The sequence below is a fragment of the Pogoniulus pusillus genome, chromosome 40, assembly GCF_015220805.1.
Source record: "Pogoniulus pusillus isolate bPogPus1 chromosome 40, bPogPus1.pri, whole genome shotgun sequence".
Lineage (NCBI taxonomy): Eukaryota > Metazoa > Chordata > Aves > Piciformes > Lybiidae > Pogoniulus > Pogoniulus pusillus.
Genome location: NC_087303.1, coordinates 5,883,695 through 5,895,536, shown reverse-complemented (window position 1 = coordinate 5,895,536; position 11,842 = coordinate 5,883,695). Strand labels below are relative to the sequence as shown.

At 56.5% G+C, this 11,842-nt stretch overlaps 1 protein-coding gene across 3 annotated transcripts in view; it reads right to left on the bottom strand.

Moving 5' to 3' along the window:
* Window positions 1-985: 985 nt before the first annotated feature.
* SCN4A (sodium voltage-gated channel alpha subunit 4) overlaps window positions 986-11,842 on the bottom strand; it is a 68,461-nt gene continuing 57,604 nt past the window's right edge. For all 3 annotated transcript variants that reach the window (XM_064174669.1, XM_064174670.1, XM_064174671.1), the window contains 5 exons: window positions 11,527-11,580; window positions 9,320-9,457; window positions 7,261-7,365; window positions 5,977-6,247; window positions 986-2,506 (listed from right to left, as the gene is read on the bottom strand). In XM_064174669.1, the coding sequence (XP_064030739.1) occupies window positions 1,338-2,506; window positions 5,977-6,247; window positions 7,261-7,365; window positions 9,320-9,457; window positions 11,527-11,580 (1,737 nt within the window). In that variant the 3' untranslated portion in view covers window positions 986-1,337. The remainder of the gene's footprint in view (window positions 2,507-5,976; window positions 6,248-7,260; window positions 7,366-9,319; window positions 9,458-11,526; window positions 11,581-11,842) is intronic.

Sequence of the window (11,842 nt, the reverse complement as noted above, 5' to 3'; positions counted from 1 at the left end):
AGGGCAGAGCTGATTGCTGCCTGCAGCTGCCTGCAGGGAGGCTGTAGCCAGGTGGGGTTGGGCTCTGCTGCCAGGCAGCCAGGGACAGAGCAAGGGGACCCAGCCTGAAGCTGTGCCAGGGCAGGCTGAGGCTGGATGTTGTTAGGAAGTTGTTTTCAGAGAGAGTGATTGGCATTGGAATGGGCTGCCCAGGGAGGTGGTGGAGTGGCTGTGGCAGGAGGTGTTGCAGCCAAGCCTGGCTGGGGCACTGAGTGCCATGGTGTGGTTGGTTGGGCAGGGCTGGGTGCTAGGTTGGGCTGGAGGAGCTTGGAGCTCTCTTCCAGCCTGCTGATTCTGTGACTCTATGGAGGAACATTAAAGCTCCTCCAGCACAAGCACCCTGCAGCCTGCAGAGACACCTGCAGCTGGAGCTCCTCAACAACCTGCCCTTGACCAGGGATGGAGCATCCCTGACTCTTGGAGCTTTTCCAACCCCCTCCCTTTGCCCAAGCCCCCAAACTCCAGCTGAAAAGAGGACAAAGGAGAAGCAGCAGGACTGAAAATCCTCTTTTGTTTGTTGTTTTTTTTTTTTGGAGGGGGGGGGATGTTTTTTTTCCCACCCACAACCTGCAGCCCTGAAGGATTTGGGATGTCAACACTTACTGGGCGACCTTGAAAGCTGCTGTTTAAACCCTGAGAACAGAAACCTGTTGGACTCTTTGCTTTGGCTTTTAAGACATGGTTGCACTTTTCTCTGTAGACAACCAAAAGGCTGAGGATGAAATCAACAACGAATCCCTAAGAGCTCATCCCAAAGAAAAGTGCTAAGCTTAAGACTTTGGAGGTGTTTGGTGTTCACCAAACCTTTGGTAATTATCCTTAAGGATTATTTCACTTGGCTCACCTTGCCCTGGTTGCACCTCTGGAAGAAAGACAGGCAAGGAAAAGAGCTAAACCAATCCCCACCCCTCCACCCCCACCCCCCAGACCCTTCTCTGCATCGTGAAATAACAGCAAGGATGAATTACTTTGGAAGTCAGAGGGCAGCCACCTGCCCTGGTTGGTGGCTGGAGGAGGTTGGCACCGCCGTGAGGTCGCCTCAGGAGGGAGAGGTTTGCCCTTTCACCGCTCCCTCTCCCCCCCTCTCCCTCCCCTTCAGATTTCACATTGAGTTCTCCTAAGACAAAACATTCACCTGCAGGGAGCTCCCAACCCCAGATCCTGCTGCAGGAGCGGGAAGGAGTCTGCCAGCATCAGCCGAGGGTAGCTCAATACCTAAGCTCTAAGGGCCTGAGCAGGGAAGAGCTGTTCAGGAGGAGGCGCAGCTGCAGCCCCCCCCCGGGCAGCGCCTGTGCCCCTTACACCAGCGACTCCTTCACCAGGCGCTCCTTATCCTGAGCTCCGCCAGCCTCTGGTGTCTCTGAGCCGGGGATGGGGGCGAGCCCCAGGGCAGGGGCTGCCTCCACCTCTGTCCCACTGTTCCCATACATCTGCTGCATTTTGGTGGCCAGCAGCCCCTCCTGCTCCGGGGCATCCTGGGTCTGGCCGTGCCGGTACATGTGGGACGCCTGCTTCACCGAGCGCCGCAGCAGGTACCTGCGGAAGGCCCTCTGGATCTTGGTGGCGCAGACCTCCTCGTGCTTCCTCTTCAGAGTGGTGGTGATGGGTTCATAAGAGACCTTGGAAGGGTTTGCAGCCATGAACTTCTCCTCCATGGTGGCCTTCAAGGCGTCCATCTCTCCCGAGTCTCCCAGCACTTCCTTAGTCAAGGCGAAGAGGATATCCAAGCAGTGGATTTTGTCCCCGGCCACCATGGGGAGGTCCATGGTGATCAGCTTGATCTTGTTGGGCTTGGGGATTTTGAGGGGCTCCTGTAAGGTGTCCACGAAGTCAGACAAGGTGCTGTAGGCGATGAACTGGGTGGCATCGGGGTCGAACTTCTCCCAGGTCTCGTAGAACATCTCGAAGTCGTCCTCGCAGAGCGGCTCGCTGCTCTCCTCGGTGGCCACGTTGAAGTTCTCCAGGATGATGGCGATGTACATGTTGACCACGATGAGGAAGGAGATGATGATGTAGCTGCAGAAGAAGAAGATGCCGATGGAAGGGTTGCCGCAGTCCCCTTTGACCGAGCTGCCAGGGTTCTCCAGGTCGGGGTCGCAGTCCGGGGGGCCGCTGTTGAGGATGGGGCTGAGCAGCCCATCCCAGCCCGCCGAGGTGGTGATCTGGAAGAGGCAGATGATGCTGTTGCCAAAGGTCTCGAAGTTGAAGATGTCGTCGATGCCTGCCTCCTTCTTGACGTAGGCGAAGTTGGACATGCCGAAGATGGAGTAGATGAACATGACGAGGAAGAGCAGGAGGCCGATGTTGAAGAGGGCAGGCAGGGACATCATCAGGGCGAAGAGCAGCGTCCGGATGCCCTTGGCCCCCCGGATCAGGCGCAGGACGCGGCCGATCCTGGCCAGCCTGATCACCCGGAACAGCGTCGGGGACACGAAGTACTTCTCGATGATGTCTGACAGCACAATGCCTGCGGGGGAGGGGGTGGGGGGGGGGGGGAGGAGAGAGCAGTTGGCCCCTCGGGGAGCGGAGGTGCAGCTGTGCTGCTCCCCTGCAGAGGGGCCGGCTGGAGAGGGATAGGGAACTGCTGGAGAGAGTCCAGCTGGAGAGGAACAGGGACATGCTGGAGAGAGTGCAGCTGGAGAGGGATAGGGATCTGCTGGAGAGAGTCCAGCTGGAGACAGGGATCTGCTGGAGAGAGTCCAGCTGGAGACAGGGATCTGCTGGAGAGGGTCCAGCTGGAGAGGGATAGGGATCTGCTGGAGAGAGTCCAGCTGGAGAGGGATAGGGATCTGCTGGAGAGGGTCCAGCTGGAGACAGGGATCTGCTGGAGAGAGTCCAGCTGGAGAGGGATAGGGATCTGCTGGAGAGGGTCCAGCTGGAGAGGGACAGGGATCTGCTGGAGAGAGTCCAGCTGGAGAGGGATAGGGAACTGCTGGAGAGAGTCCAGCTGGAGAGGGATAGGGAACTGCTGGAGAGAGTGCAGCTGGAGAGGGACAGGGATCTGCTGGAGAGGGTCCAAGGGAGGGCTGTGAGGATGAGGAGGGGAGTGGAGCACTGCCTGCTGAGGAGAGGCTGAGGGCCCTGGGGCTGCTTAGTCTGCAGAAGAGAAGACTGAGAGGGGATTGAATCAATGTCTGTAACTCTCTGAGGTTGGGGGTCAGCAGCGGGGGACAGGCTCTGCTCACTGCTCCCTGGGCTAGGACAAGCAGCAGTGGATGGAAGCTGCAGCACAGGAGGTTCCAGCTCAGCACAAGGGGGAACTTCTTGCCTGGAAGGGTCCCAGAGCCTGGCACAGGCTGCCCAGAGAGGTTGTGGAGTCTCCTTGTGTGGAGCCTCTCCAGGCCTGTCTGGATGTGTTCCTGTGTGCCCTGAGCTGGATTGTGTGGTGCTGCTCTGGCAGGGGGGTTGGACTGGATGAGCAAATTGGGTCCCTTCCAACCCCTGACATCTGTGAGCCTGTGGAGTGCCAGAGCTGGGCAGGTACAGAGATGAGACCACCCTTGTTGGTGCAGATGCACAGATGGCATCAGGTTGGAAGGGACCCTCAGAGGTCATCTTGTCCACCCCCTGCAGGCAGCAGGGACACCTCCATCTAGAGCAGGCTGCCCTGGGCCACAGCAAGCCTGATCCTGAATGTCTCTCAACCACACCTCCAGGCAGTCTGCTCCAGTGCCCCTCACCCTCATTGTCTAGAACTTCTTCCTGGTGTCTGCCCTGCTCCAGATTCAAACCATTGTCCTTTGTCCTACCTCCACAGGCCCTTCTGAATGGTTCCCTCCCCAGCCTGCCTGCAGGTGCCCTTCAGACCCCAGGGCCAGAATCTGACTGCTTGGTTGCAGCATCACAACCAGGCAATATGGAGCCAAGGGGAGCTCAACACCAGGGAGGAGAGAGACACAGCCCCAGCCCCTCATTCAGCCTGGTGGCATGAGGTGGCCTCACATCTATCTTGTGCCAGGGTCTGTTGGCTTGGGCCTACTCAGAGGATGGCTGTAAAGGGATGTCCAGAGACAGCTTGGTGGCTGGGGATCAGCTGGACCACTTCCATCCTTCATTATCCAGTGGGACCTCTGAGGAATGGATGGAACCAGCAGGTCCTCAATCTGGTCAGAGAATCATAGAATCATAGAATGAAGCAGGTTGGAAGAGAGCTCCAAGCTCCTCCAGCCCAACCTAGCCCCCAGCCCTGCCCAACCAACCAGACCATGGCACTAAGTGCCCCAGCCAGGCTTGGCTACAACACCTCCATCCACAGCCACTCCACCACCTCCCTGGGCAGCCCATTCCAGTGCCAATCACTCTCTCTGACAACAACTTCCTAACAACATCCAGCCTCAACCTGCCCTGCCACAGCTTCAGCCTCTGTCCCCTTGTTCTGTCCCTGGCTGCCTGGCAGCAGAGCCCAACCCCACCTGGCTACAGGCTCCCTGCAGGCAGCTGCAGACATCAATGAGCTCTGCCCTGAGCCTCCTCTGCTGCAGGCTGCACCCCCCCAGCTCCCTCAGCCTCTCCTCACAGGGCTGTGCTCCAGGCCCCTCCCCAGCCTTGCTGCCCTTCTCTCAACACCTTCCAGCACCTCAACAGCTCTCTGCAATGGAGGAGCCCAGAACTGGACACAGCACTCCAGGGGTGGCCTGAGCAGTGCTGAGCACAGGGGCAGAAGAACCTCCCTTGTCCTGCTGCCCACAGTGCTCCTGAGCCAGCCCAGGATGCCATTGGCTCTGCTGCCCACCTGGGCACTGCTGCCTCCTCTGCAGCTCCTCTCTGCCAGCACTCCCAGGTCCCTTTCCTCCTGCCTGCTCTCAGCCACTCAGTCCCCAGCCTGCAGTGCTGCTTGGGGTTGTTGTGGCCAAAGTGCAGAACCCTGCCCTTGGTCTATTTGAGGACATCCCTGCTGACTGCAGGGTGGGGATTGGATTAGATGACCTTTGGAGGTCACTTCCAGCCTGGACCCTTCTATGATACTATGATTCTGTGAATCGATGAGTCTGAGATTCTTTGATTCTATGATTCTTTGATTCTATGACTCTGTGACTCTGATTCTGTGACTCTGTGACTCTGACTGTGATTCTGATTCTGTGATTGTATGACTCTGATTCTGTGATTCTTTGACTCTGATTCTGTGACTCTTTGATTCTGATTCTGTGACTCTGTGACTGATTCTGTGACTCTCTGACTCTGATTCTGATTCTGTGACTCTGATTCTGTGACTCTGTGACTCTTTGATTCTGATTCTGTCACTCTGATTCTGTGACTGATTCTGTGATTCTGTGACTGATTCTGTGACTCTGTGACTCTGATTCTGTGATTCTGTGACTGATTCTATCACTCTGTGACTGTGATTCTGATTCTATGACTCTGTGACTGATTCTGTGATTCTGTCACTCTGATTCTGTGATTCTATGACTCTGTGACTCTGATTCTGTGATTCTGTGACACTGATTCTATGACTCTGTGACTGTGATGCTGATTCTATGACTCTGTGACTCTGATTCTGTGATTCTGTCACTCTGATTCTGATTCTATGACTATGTGACTCTGATTCTGTGGTTCTGTCACTCTGATTCTGTGATTCTGTGACTCTCACTCTGATTCTGTGGTTCTATGACTCTGTGACTCTGATTCTGTGGTTCTATCACTCTGATTCTGTGACTCTGTCACTCTGATTCTGTGATTCTGTGACTCTGATTCTGTGGTTCTATCACTCTGATTCTGTGATTCTGTCACTCTGATTCTGTGACTCTGTCACTCTGATTCTGTGATTCTGTGACTCTGTCACTCTGATTCTGTGACTCTGTGACACTTCAATTCTGATTCTGTGATTCTGTGATTCTGTGTCTCTGTGTCTCTGTGACTCTGTGACTCTTTGATTCTGATTCTGTGCCTCTGTGTTTCTGTGCCTCTGTGCTTCTCTGACCCCGTGGTTCCATGGCTCACCTAAGATGGAGAGGATGACCACCACGAAGTCAAAGATGTTCCAGCCGATGGTGAAGAAGTAGTAGCGCAGGGCGAACATCTTGAGCAGGCACTCCCCGGTGAAGATGACGATGAAGACCAGGTTGATCTTGTAGAGGACAGAGGTTTTCACCTCACTCTGGTCATCTGTTTCCACCATCATGGTCACCATGTTGAGACAGATGAGGATCATGATGGTTATGTCAAACACTTGCTTGGTGACAAAGTCAAACACCATCCCTTGCACCTTGTTCTGCAGGCGGAGAGGCAGAGGGGAGGTTGGGACACCACACAAACAACAGACACAACAGAGAGAAGAAGGAGGAACCATATTGGAAAGGGTGTAGGAAGCCTCAGGCCTGTGGCCAGTGCACAGCTCCCGTGGCCCTAAATGTTATGGGAGGATGGAGCCCAGCACCTTGCAGGATGGAGCCCAGCTGGTGAAGCCACGGCCAGGAGGTGTGGGCAAAGGGGAAAGTTCTCTACTTGCATCCAGAGCTGATGATGCCTCAGGTGGGAAAGGCCTCACCTGAGCAGGGCTGTCAAACCCACACCCAAGTGTGCTGCCTGCATCCATGCCTCTGTCTGGAGTGCTGGAAGCTGAGCTGCTTCTAAGCCCAAATCACTCTGAGCTGGGAGCTGAGCTAGGAGAAACCCCTGTAGAAGGGACCCCCCCACCAAGCAGATCAGGGCTGAAGAGCAAAGCCAAAGAGGCTGCTTGAGCTGATGGTCTTCTGAAGCTCCAGCTCTTAACAGGGTCCTGTCTGAGGAGCAGCAAAGGGGAGCCAGGGTTTGGCTCCTAGCCCTGGCATCCTGGAGAAGAGGAGGCTCAGGGGAGACCTTATTGCTGTCTACAACTACCTGAGGGGAGGTTGTGGCCAGGAGGAGGTTGCTCTCTTCTCTCAGGTGGCCAGCACCAGAAGGAGAGGACACAGCCTCAGGCTGTGCCAGGGGAGATTTAGGCTGGAGGTGAGGAGAAAGTTCTTCCCTGAGAGAGTCATTGGCCACTGGAATGGGCTGCCCGGGGAGGTGGTGGAGTCGCCGTCCCTGGAGCTGTTCAAGGCAGGACTGGACGTGGCACTTGGTGCCATGGTCTGGCCTTGAGCTCTGTGCTAAAGGGTTGGACTGGATGAGCTCAGAGGTCTCTCCCAACCCTGGTGATGCTGTGATAGTGTGATACTGATCTTCCCTAGACCCCTCTTGTTCACTCTGGGGCAGTTGGTGGCTGGAAGTGTCCCTCCCTGCAGGGCGATGAACCCAACCTACCGACGGCCTGGGGATGGGCTTCTGGGGTTTCTTGGAGCCAAGCTTCTTCATGGCATTGTAGTATTTCTTCTGCTCTTCTGTCATGAAGATGTCTTTGCCTCCAAAGTATAAAGAGAATCACCACTGTTAGTCTTGGGGGCACCTCTTCTCACTAAGCATCTCTTGACCGTGGTCCACTGAGAGTCTACAGCCAAGCTCCTACCAGCCACAGGTCACTGCACTGACTCAGTGACTCAGAGGATCATTGAGGATGGAAAAGGTCTCCAAGATCACTCAGCTCAACCAGCAACCCAACCCCACCATGGCCACTAAACCACTGCCCCAAGTGCCATGGCCACAGGCTTCCTGAACACCTCCAGGGCTGGGCACTCCACCTCCTCCCTGGACAGCCTGTGCCAGGCCCTGAGCACTCTTGCAGCAAAGACATTTTTCCTCCTCTCCAACCTAACCCTCCCCTGGCACAATTTCAGGCCATTTCCTCCTGTCCTGTCATTAGTTACCTGCCAGCAGAGGCCAACACCAGCCTCACCACATCCTGCTTCCTCCTTCCTAAGCTGCCTCCCTTAGCCCACCTCACCCACTGGTGCTCACCCCAGCAGTGGAGTTTCCTCCTGCAGAGCTGAGATGCTGCCCCTCAGCCTGCTGCAATGAGAGGGGCACCTCATGTCCTGCTGGGGCTCACCCCCTCCTTGCTGGGCAGATCCTGCTGGCACCAAGGCAGCATCTCAGAATGCTCCAGAGCTTGCTTGGCACAGTCAGCATGTTCCCTGTTATCCACCCACTCCTCACTTGCCCAGGTCCTTAGGCCTGTGCTCCTTGCTTGAGAGCACAGGTTGGGGCTCTTCTTGATGCAAGGAAAAGTGAGGAGAAAGGGTCATGGGGTGGGAGAAGTAAAAGTGATGGCAGAGGTGTCAGGGCTTTGCCATCCCTGCTGTGGCACAGCCCAGAGGAAATAGACAGAATCACAGGGAGTACCCAAATCCCAGCCTGGTGCCTGGGCTGGAAGGGACCTCTGGAGCTCATCCAGTTCAACTCCCTGCCTAAGCAGGGCACCCACAGCAGCTTGCCCAGCAGCACAATGCCCGGGGCGGGGTTGGAAGCTCTGCAGAGGAGGAGACTCCACAACCTCTCTGGGCAGCCTGCTCCAGGCCTCCAGCAGCCTCACACCAAGGAAGCTTCTCCTCATCTTCAGATGGAACCTCCTGGGGTCCACTCTGTGCCCATTGCCTCTTGTCCTGTCCCTGGGCACCACTGAGCAGAGTCTGGCCCCAGCCTCTTGATCTCAGCCTTTAGCTGTTGCTGAGCACTGCTCAGCTGCCCTCTGGGGCTGCTCTTCTGCAGGCTCTCAGCCCCAGGGCTCAGCCTTTGCTCCTCACAGAGCTGCTCCAGGCCCCTCAGCACCTTTGTAGCCTCTCCTGGACTCTCTCTCCAATACTTCCCTGCCTCCCTTGAACTGGAGAGCCCAGAACTGGACCCAGGCCTCCAGATGTAGCCTTCCTAGGGCAGAGTAGAGTGGGAGGAGAACCTCTTGGACCTGCTTTCCTCCTCCTTCTGCACCCAGAACTGGACCCAAGCCTCCAGATGTAGCCTTCCTAGGGCAGAGTAGAGTGGGAGGAGAACCTCCTGGACCTGCTTTCCTCCTCCTTCTGCACCCAGAACTGGACCCAGGCCTCCAGATGTAACCTTCCTAGGGCAGAGTAGAGTGGGAGGAGAACCTCCTGGACCTGCTTTCCTCCTCCTTCTGCACCCAGAACTGAATCCTAGAATTGTTTTGCTGGGAAAAGACCTTCAGCATCATCAAGTCCAACCATTATCTATCTCCTCCAAGCCTGCTGCTATGACAGTGCTGTGGGCAGGACACCAACCCCCAGGTGATGCTTGTGCAGCTCTCCTGCTTCCCCCTGCAGGAAGCCGCTCAGGGGCAGCAGTGGGGCAGAGGGACCCTGAGCATCACCCAGGCAGAGTGGGCTCAGGCTCCCTGCCCCGAGCACTGCTGCCCTGCATCCTGGAGCAGTGCCCCAGGACACAGGAGTGGCTGCAGGCCCCTGCAGGTACTCATCTTTTTCTTCTGCTGGTTGAAGTTGTCGATGATGACACCGATGAAGAGGTTCAAGGTGAAGAAGGCGCCGAAGATGATGAAGACGACGAAGTAGATGTACATGTAGAGGTTGATCTCATACGAAGGCTGCTCCTCAATCTGAGCAGGAGAGATGGGAAACAGCAGGTTAAGCCCCTCCAGAAGGCCTGTCCCCAGCTCACTCTACCCAGGCAGTGCTGTGGGGTAGCTGCTCCAAACCGTTTGGCAGATACTGAGTGGTCCCTGAATGGCAGCAGGCAGGGAAGGGACATTCACTGACACCAGCTGGTGACCCCCAGTCCCCTGGCATGGCCTGGGGGATAGAAAAGGATGCCCAAGGGCAGCCCCATCAAGAGCAGCTGTGTTCCTTTCCCATCAGCTTTCCAAAGGTCAAATCCAGCCAAGAGGAGAATCATGGAAGCAGAATCACAGGGTTGGAAGGGACCTCAAAAAGGTCATTGAGTGAAACCCCCTTTCAGAGCAGGGTCACCTAGGTCAGGTCACACAGGGACACATCCAGGTGGGTTTTGGATGTCTCCAGAGAAGAAGCCTCCATAACCTCTCTGGGAAAGTGGTTGAGTTGTTGCCACACCAACATGTGGGGGTGGCACAGCCTGAGAAAGCAGCCCTGAGCTCAAGGAGCTTCACTTGATCCTGCTCTACACTTGGCTGGGGACATCCCTAGGAGTCTCCATCAGCTTCCTCCACTTTGAAGGGAAACTCTTTTTGCAGAAGAGAGAGAGCAGCTCCCAGAGCAGCTTTGCCTCCTGCCATGGGGAGGCAGGAGCTTGAAGCCACTTTCAGAGCCAGCTGGGAGCAGCTGCAGGCAGGGTGAGCAGAGAAGCTCTTCCTGAGGCTAAAAAAAAAGAATGAAACCCAAAAGGCAACAACCCTCAAAAGGTAACCAAACCAAAGACACCTCCCACTAGCCCAGGGTTGCTCAAGGACTCATCCAGCCTGGTTCTGAACACCTCCAGGGAGGTTGTGGAGCACAGAAGCACCCAATGTGATCTTTGATCACATTGGGTGCTTCTGTGCTCCACAACCTCCCTGGGCAACCTGTGCCAGGGTCTCAGCATCCTCAACCTGTGCCAGACTCTCACCACCCTCAACCTGTGTCAGTCTCTCATCCTGCCACTCCCAGCCCTTGTCCAAAGTCCCTCCCCAGCTCTCCTGTAGTCCCCTTCAGACACTAAAAGGTTGCTCTAAGGTCTCCCTGGAGCCTTCTCTTCTCCAGGCTCAACAGCCCCAACTCTCCCAGCCTGTCCCCACAGGGGAAGTTTTCCAACCCTCTGAGCATCTTTGTGGCCTCCTCTGGACCTCAGGGTGGGGTCTCAGCAGAGCACTGCAGAGGAGCAGAAGCCTCTCCCTGTCCCTGCTGCCCACACTGCTGGGGATCAGCCCAGGACAGGGTTAGCTCTGGCCTGGCAGTGCTGGGTGCCAGCTCATGTCCAGCTTTTCCCTCACCAGCACCTCTAAGTCCTTCTCCACTGGGCTGCTCTCCATCCCTTCATCTGCAGCCTGGATTGATGGCAGAGTTGCATGGATCCATGTGCAGAACCTTGCACCAGAAGGGACAGAGCTGAGGCTGTGCACCTCAGCAGCTTGGAGCATTTCTCCTCTCCTTAGCTCATGTCCCAGCCAAAGCCCTGGGTGGGATGCAGGCAGCCCCACCAGAGAATCATAGAATCAGCCAGGGTGGAAGAGAGCTCCAAGCTCAGCCAGCCCAACCTAGCACCCAGCCCTGCCCAACCAACCAGACCATGGCACTAAGTGCCCCAGCCAGGCTTGGCTGCAACACCTCCAGCCACAGCCACTCCACCACCTCCCTGGGCAGCCCATTCCAGTGCCAATCACTCTCTCTGACAACAACTTCCTAACAACATCCAGCCTCAGCCTGCCCTGGCACAGCTTCAGGCTGGGTCCCCTTCTTCTGTCCCTGGCTGCCTGGCAGCAGAGCCCAACCCCACCTGTCTGCAGCCTCCCTGCAGGCAGCTGCAGGCAGCAATCAGCTCTGCCCTGAGCCTCCTCTGCTGCCTGGGGGGTGCTGCATCCAGGAGGTTTATCCTCAGCCCACTCTGAGCTCCTCCTTGGCCCCAGGACTCTGCTGCCAGCCTGTCAGGGGGACTAAGCAGCAGGATGGGCACTGCCTGGGGCCGGGTGTGAGACATCCCTGCTGGCCTCCTCACCTCCCGTGAGTCCACAGCTGCGTACATGATGTCCATCCAGCCTTTGAAGGTTGCCTGTGGGGACAGAGTAGAGGAAGAGATTAGGCAGGATGCATTTGGGGCCAGGGAGGGAGTGGAGGATGATGGAGTTGTTTTGGGGCTTTAACTCTGACCATGTCTGGAGTTACAGCTCCTCAGTGGGGGTGGCAGGAGGGAGACCATGAGCTGGGGCCATGAGAGCAACACCATGGAGTGAAGAGGTTGTGGTTGGCATGGGCACAGCAGTGTGCAGCACAGGCTCTGCCCTGTGCCTGGGCTCTCCAGGCATTCCACAGCA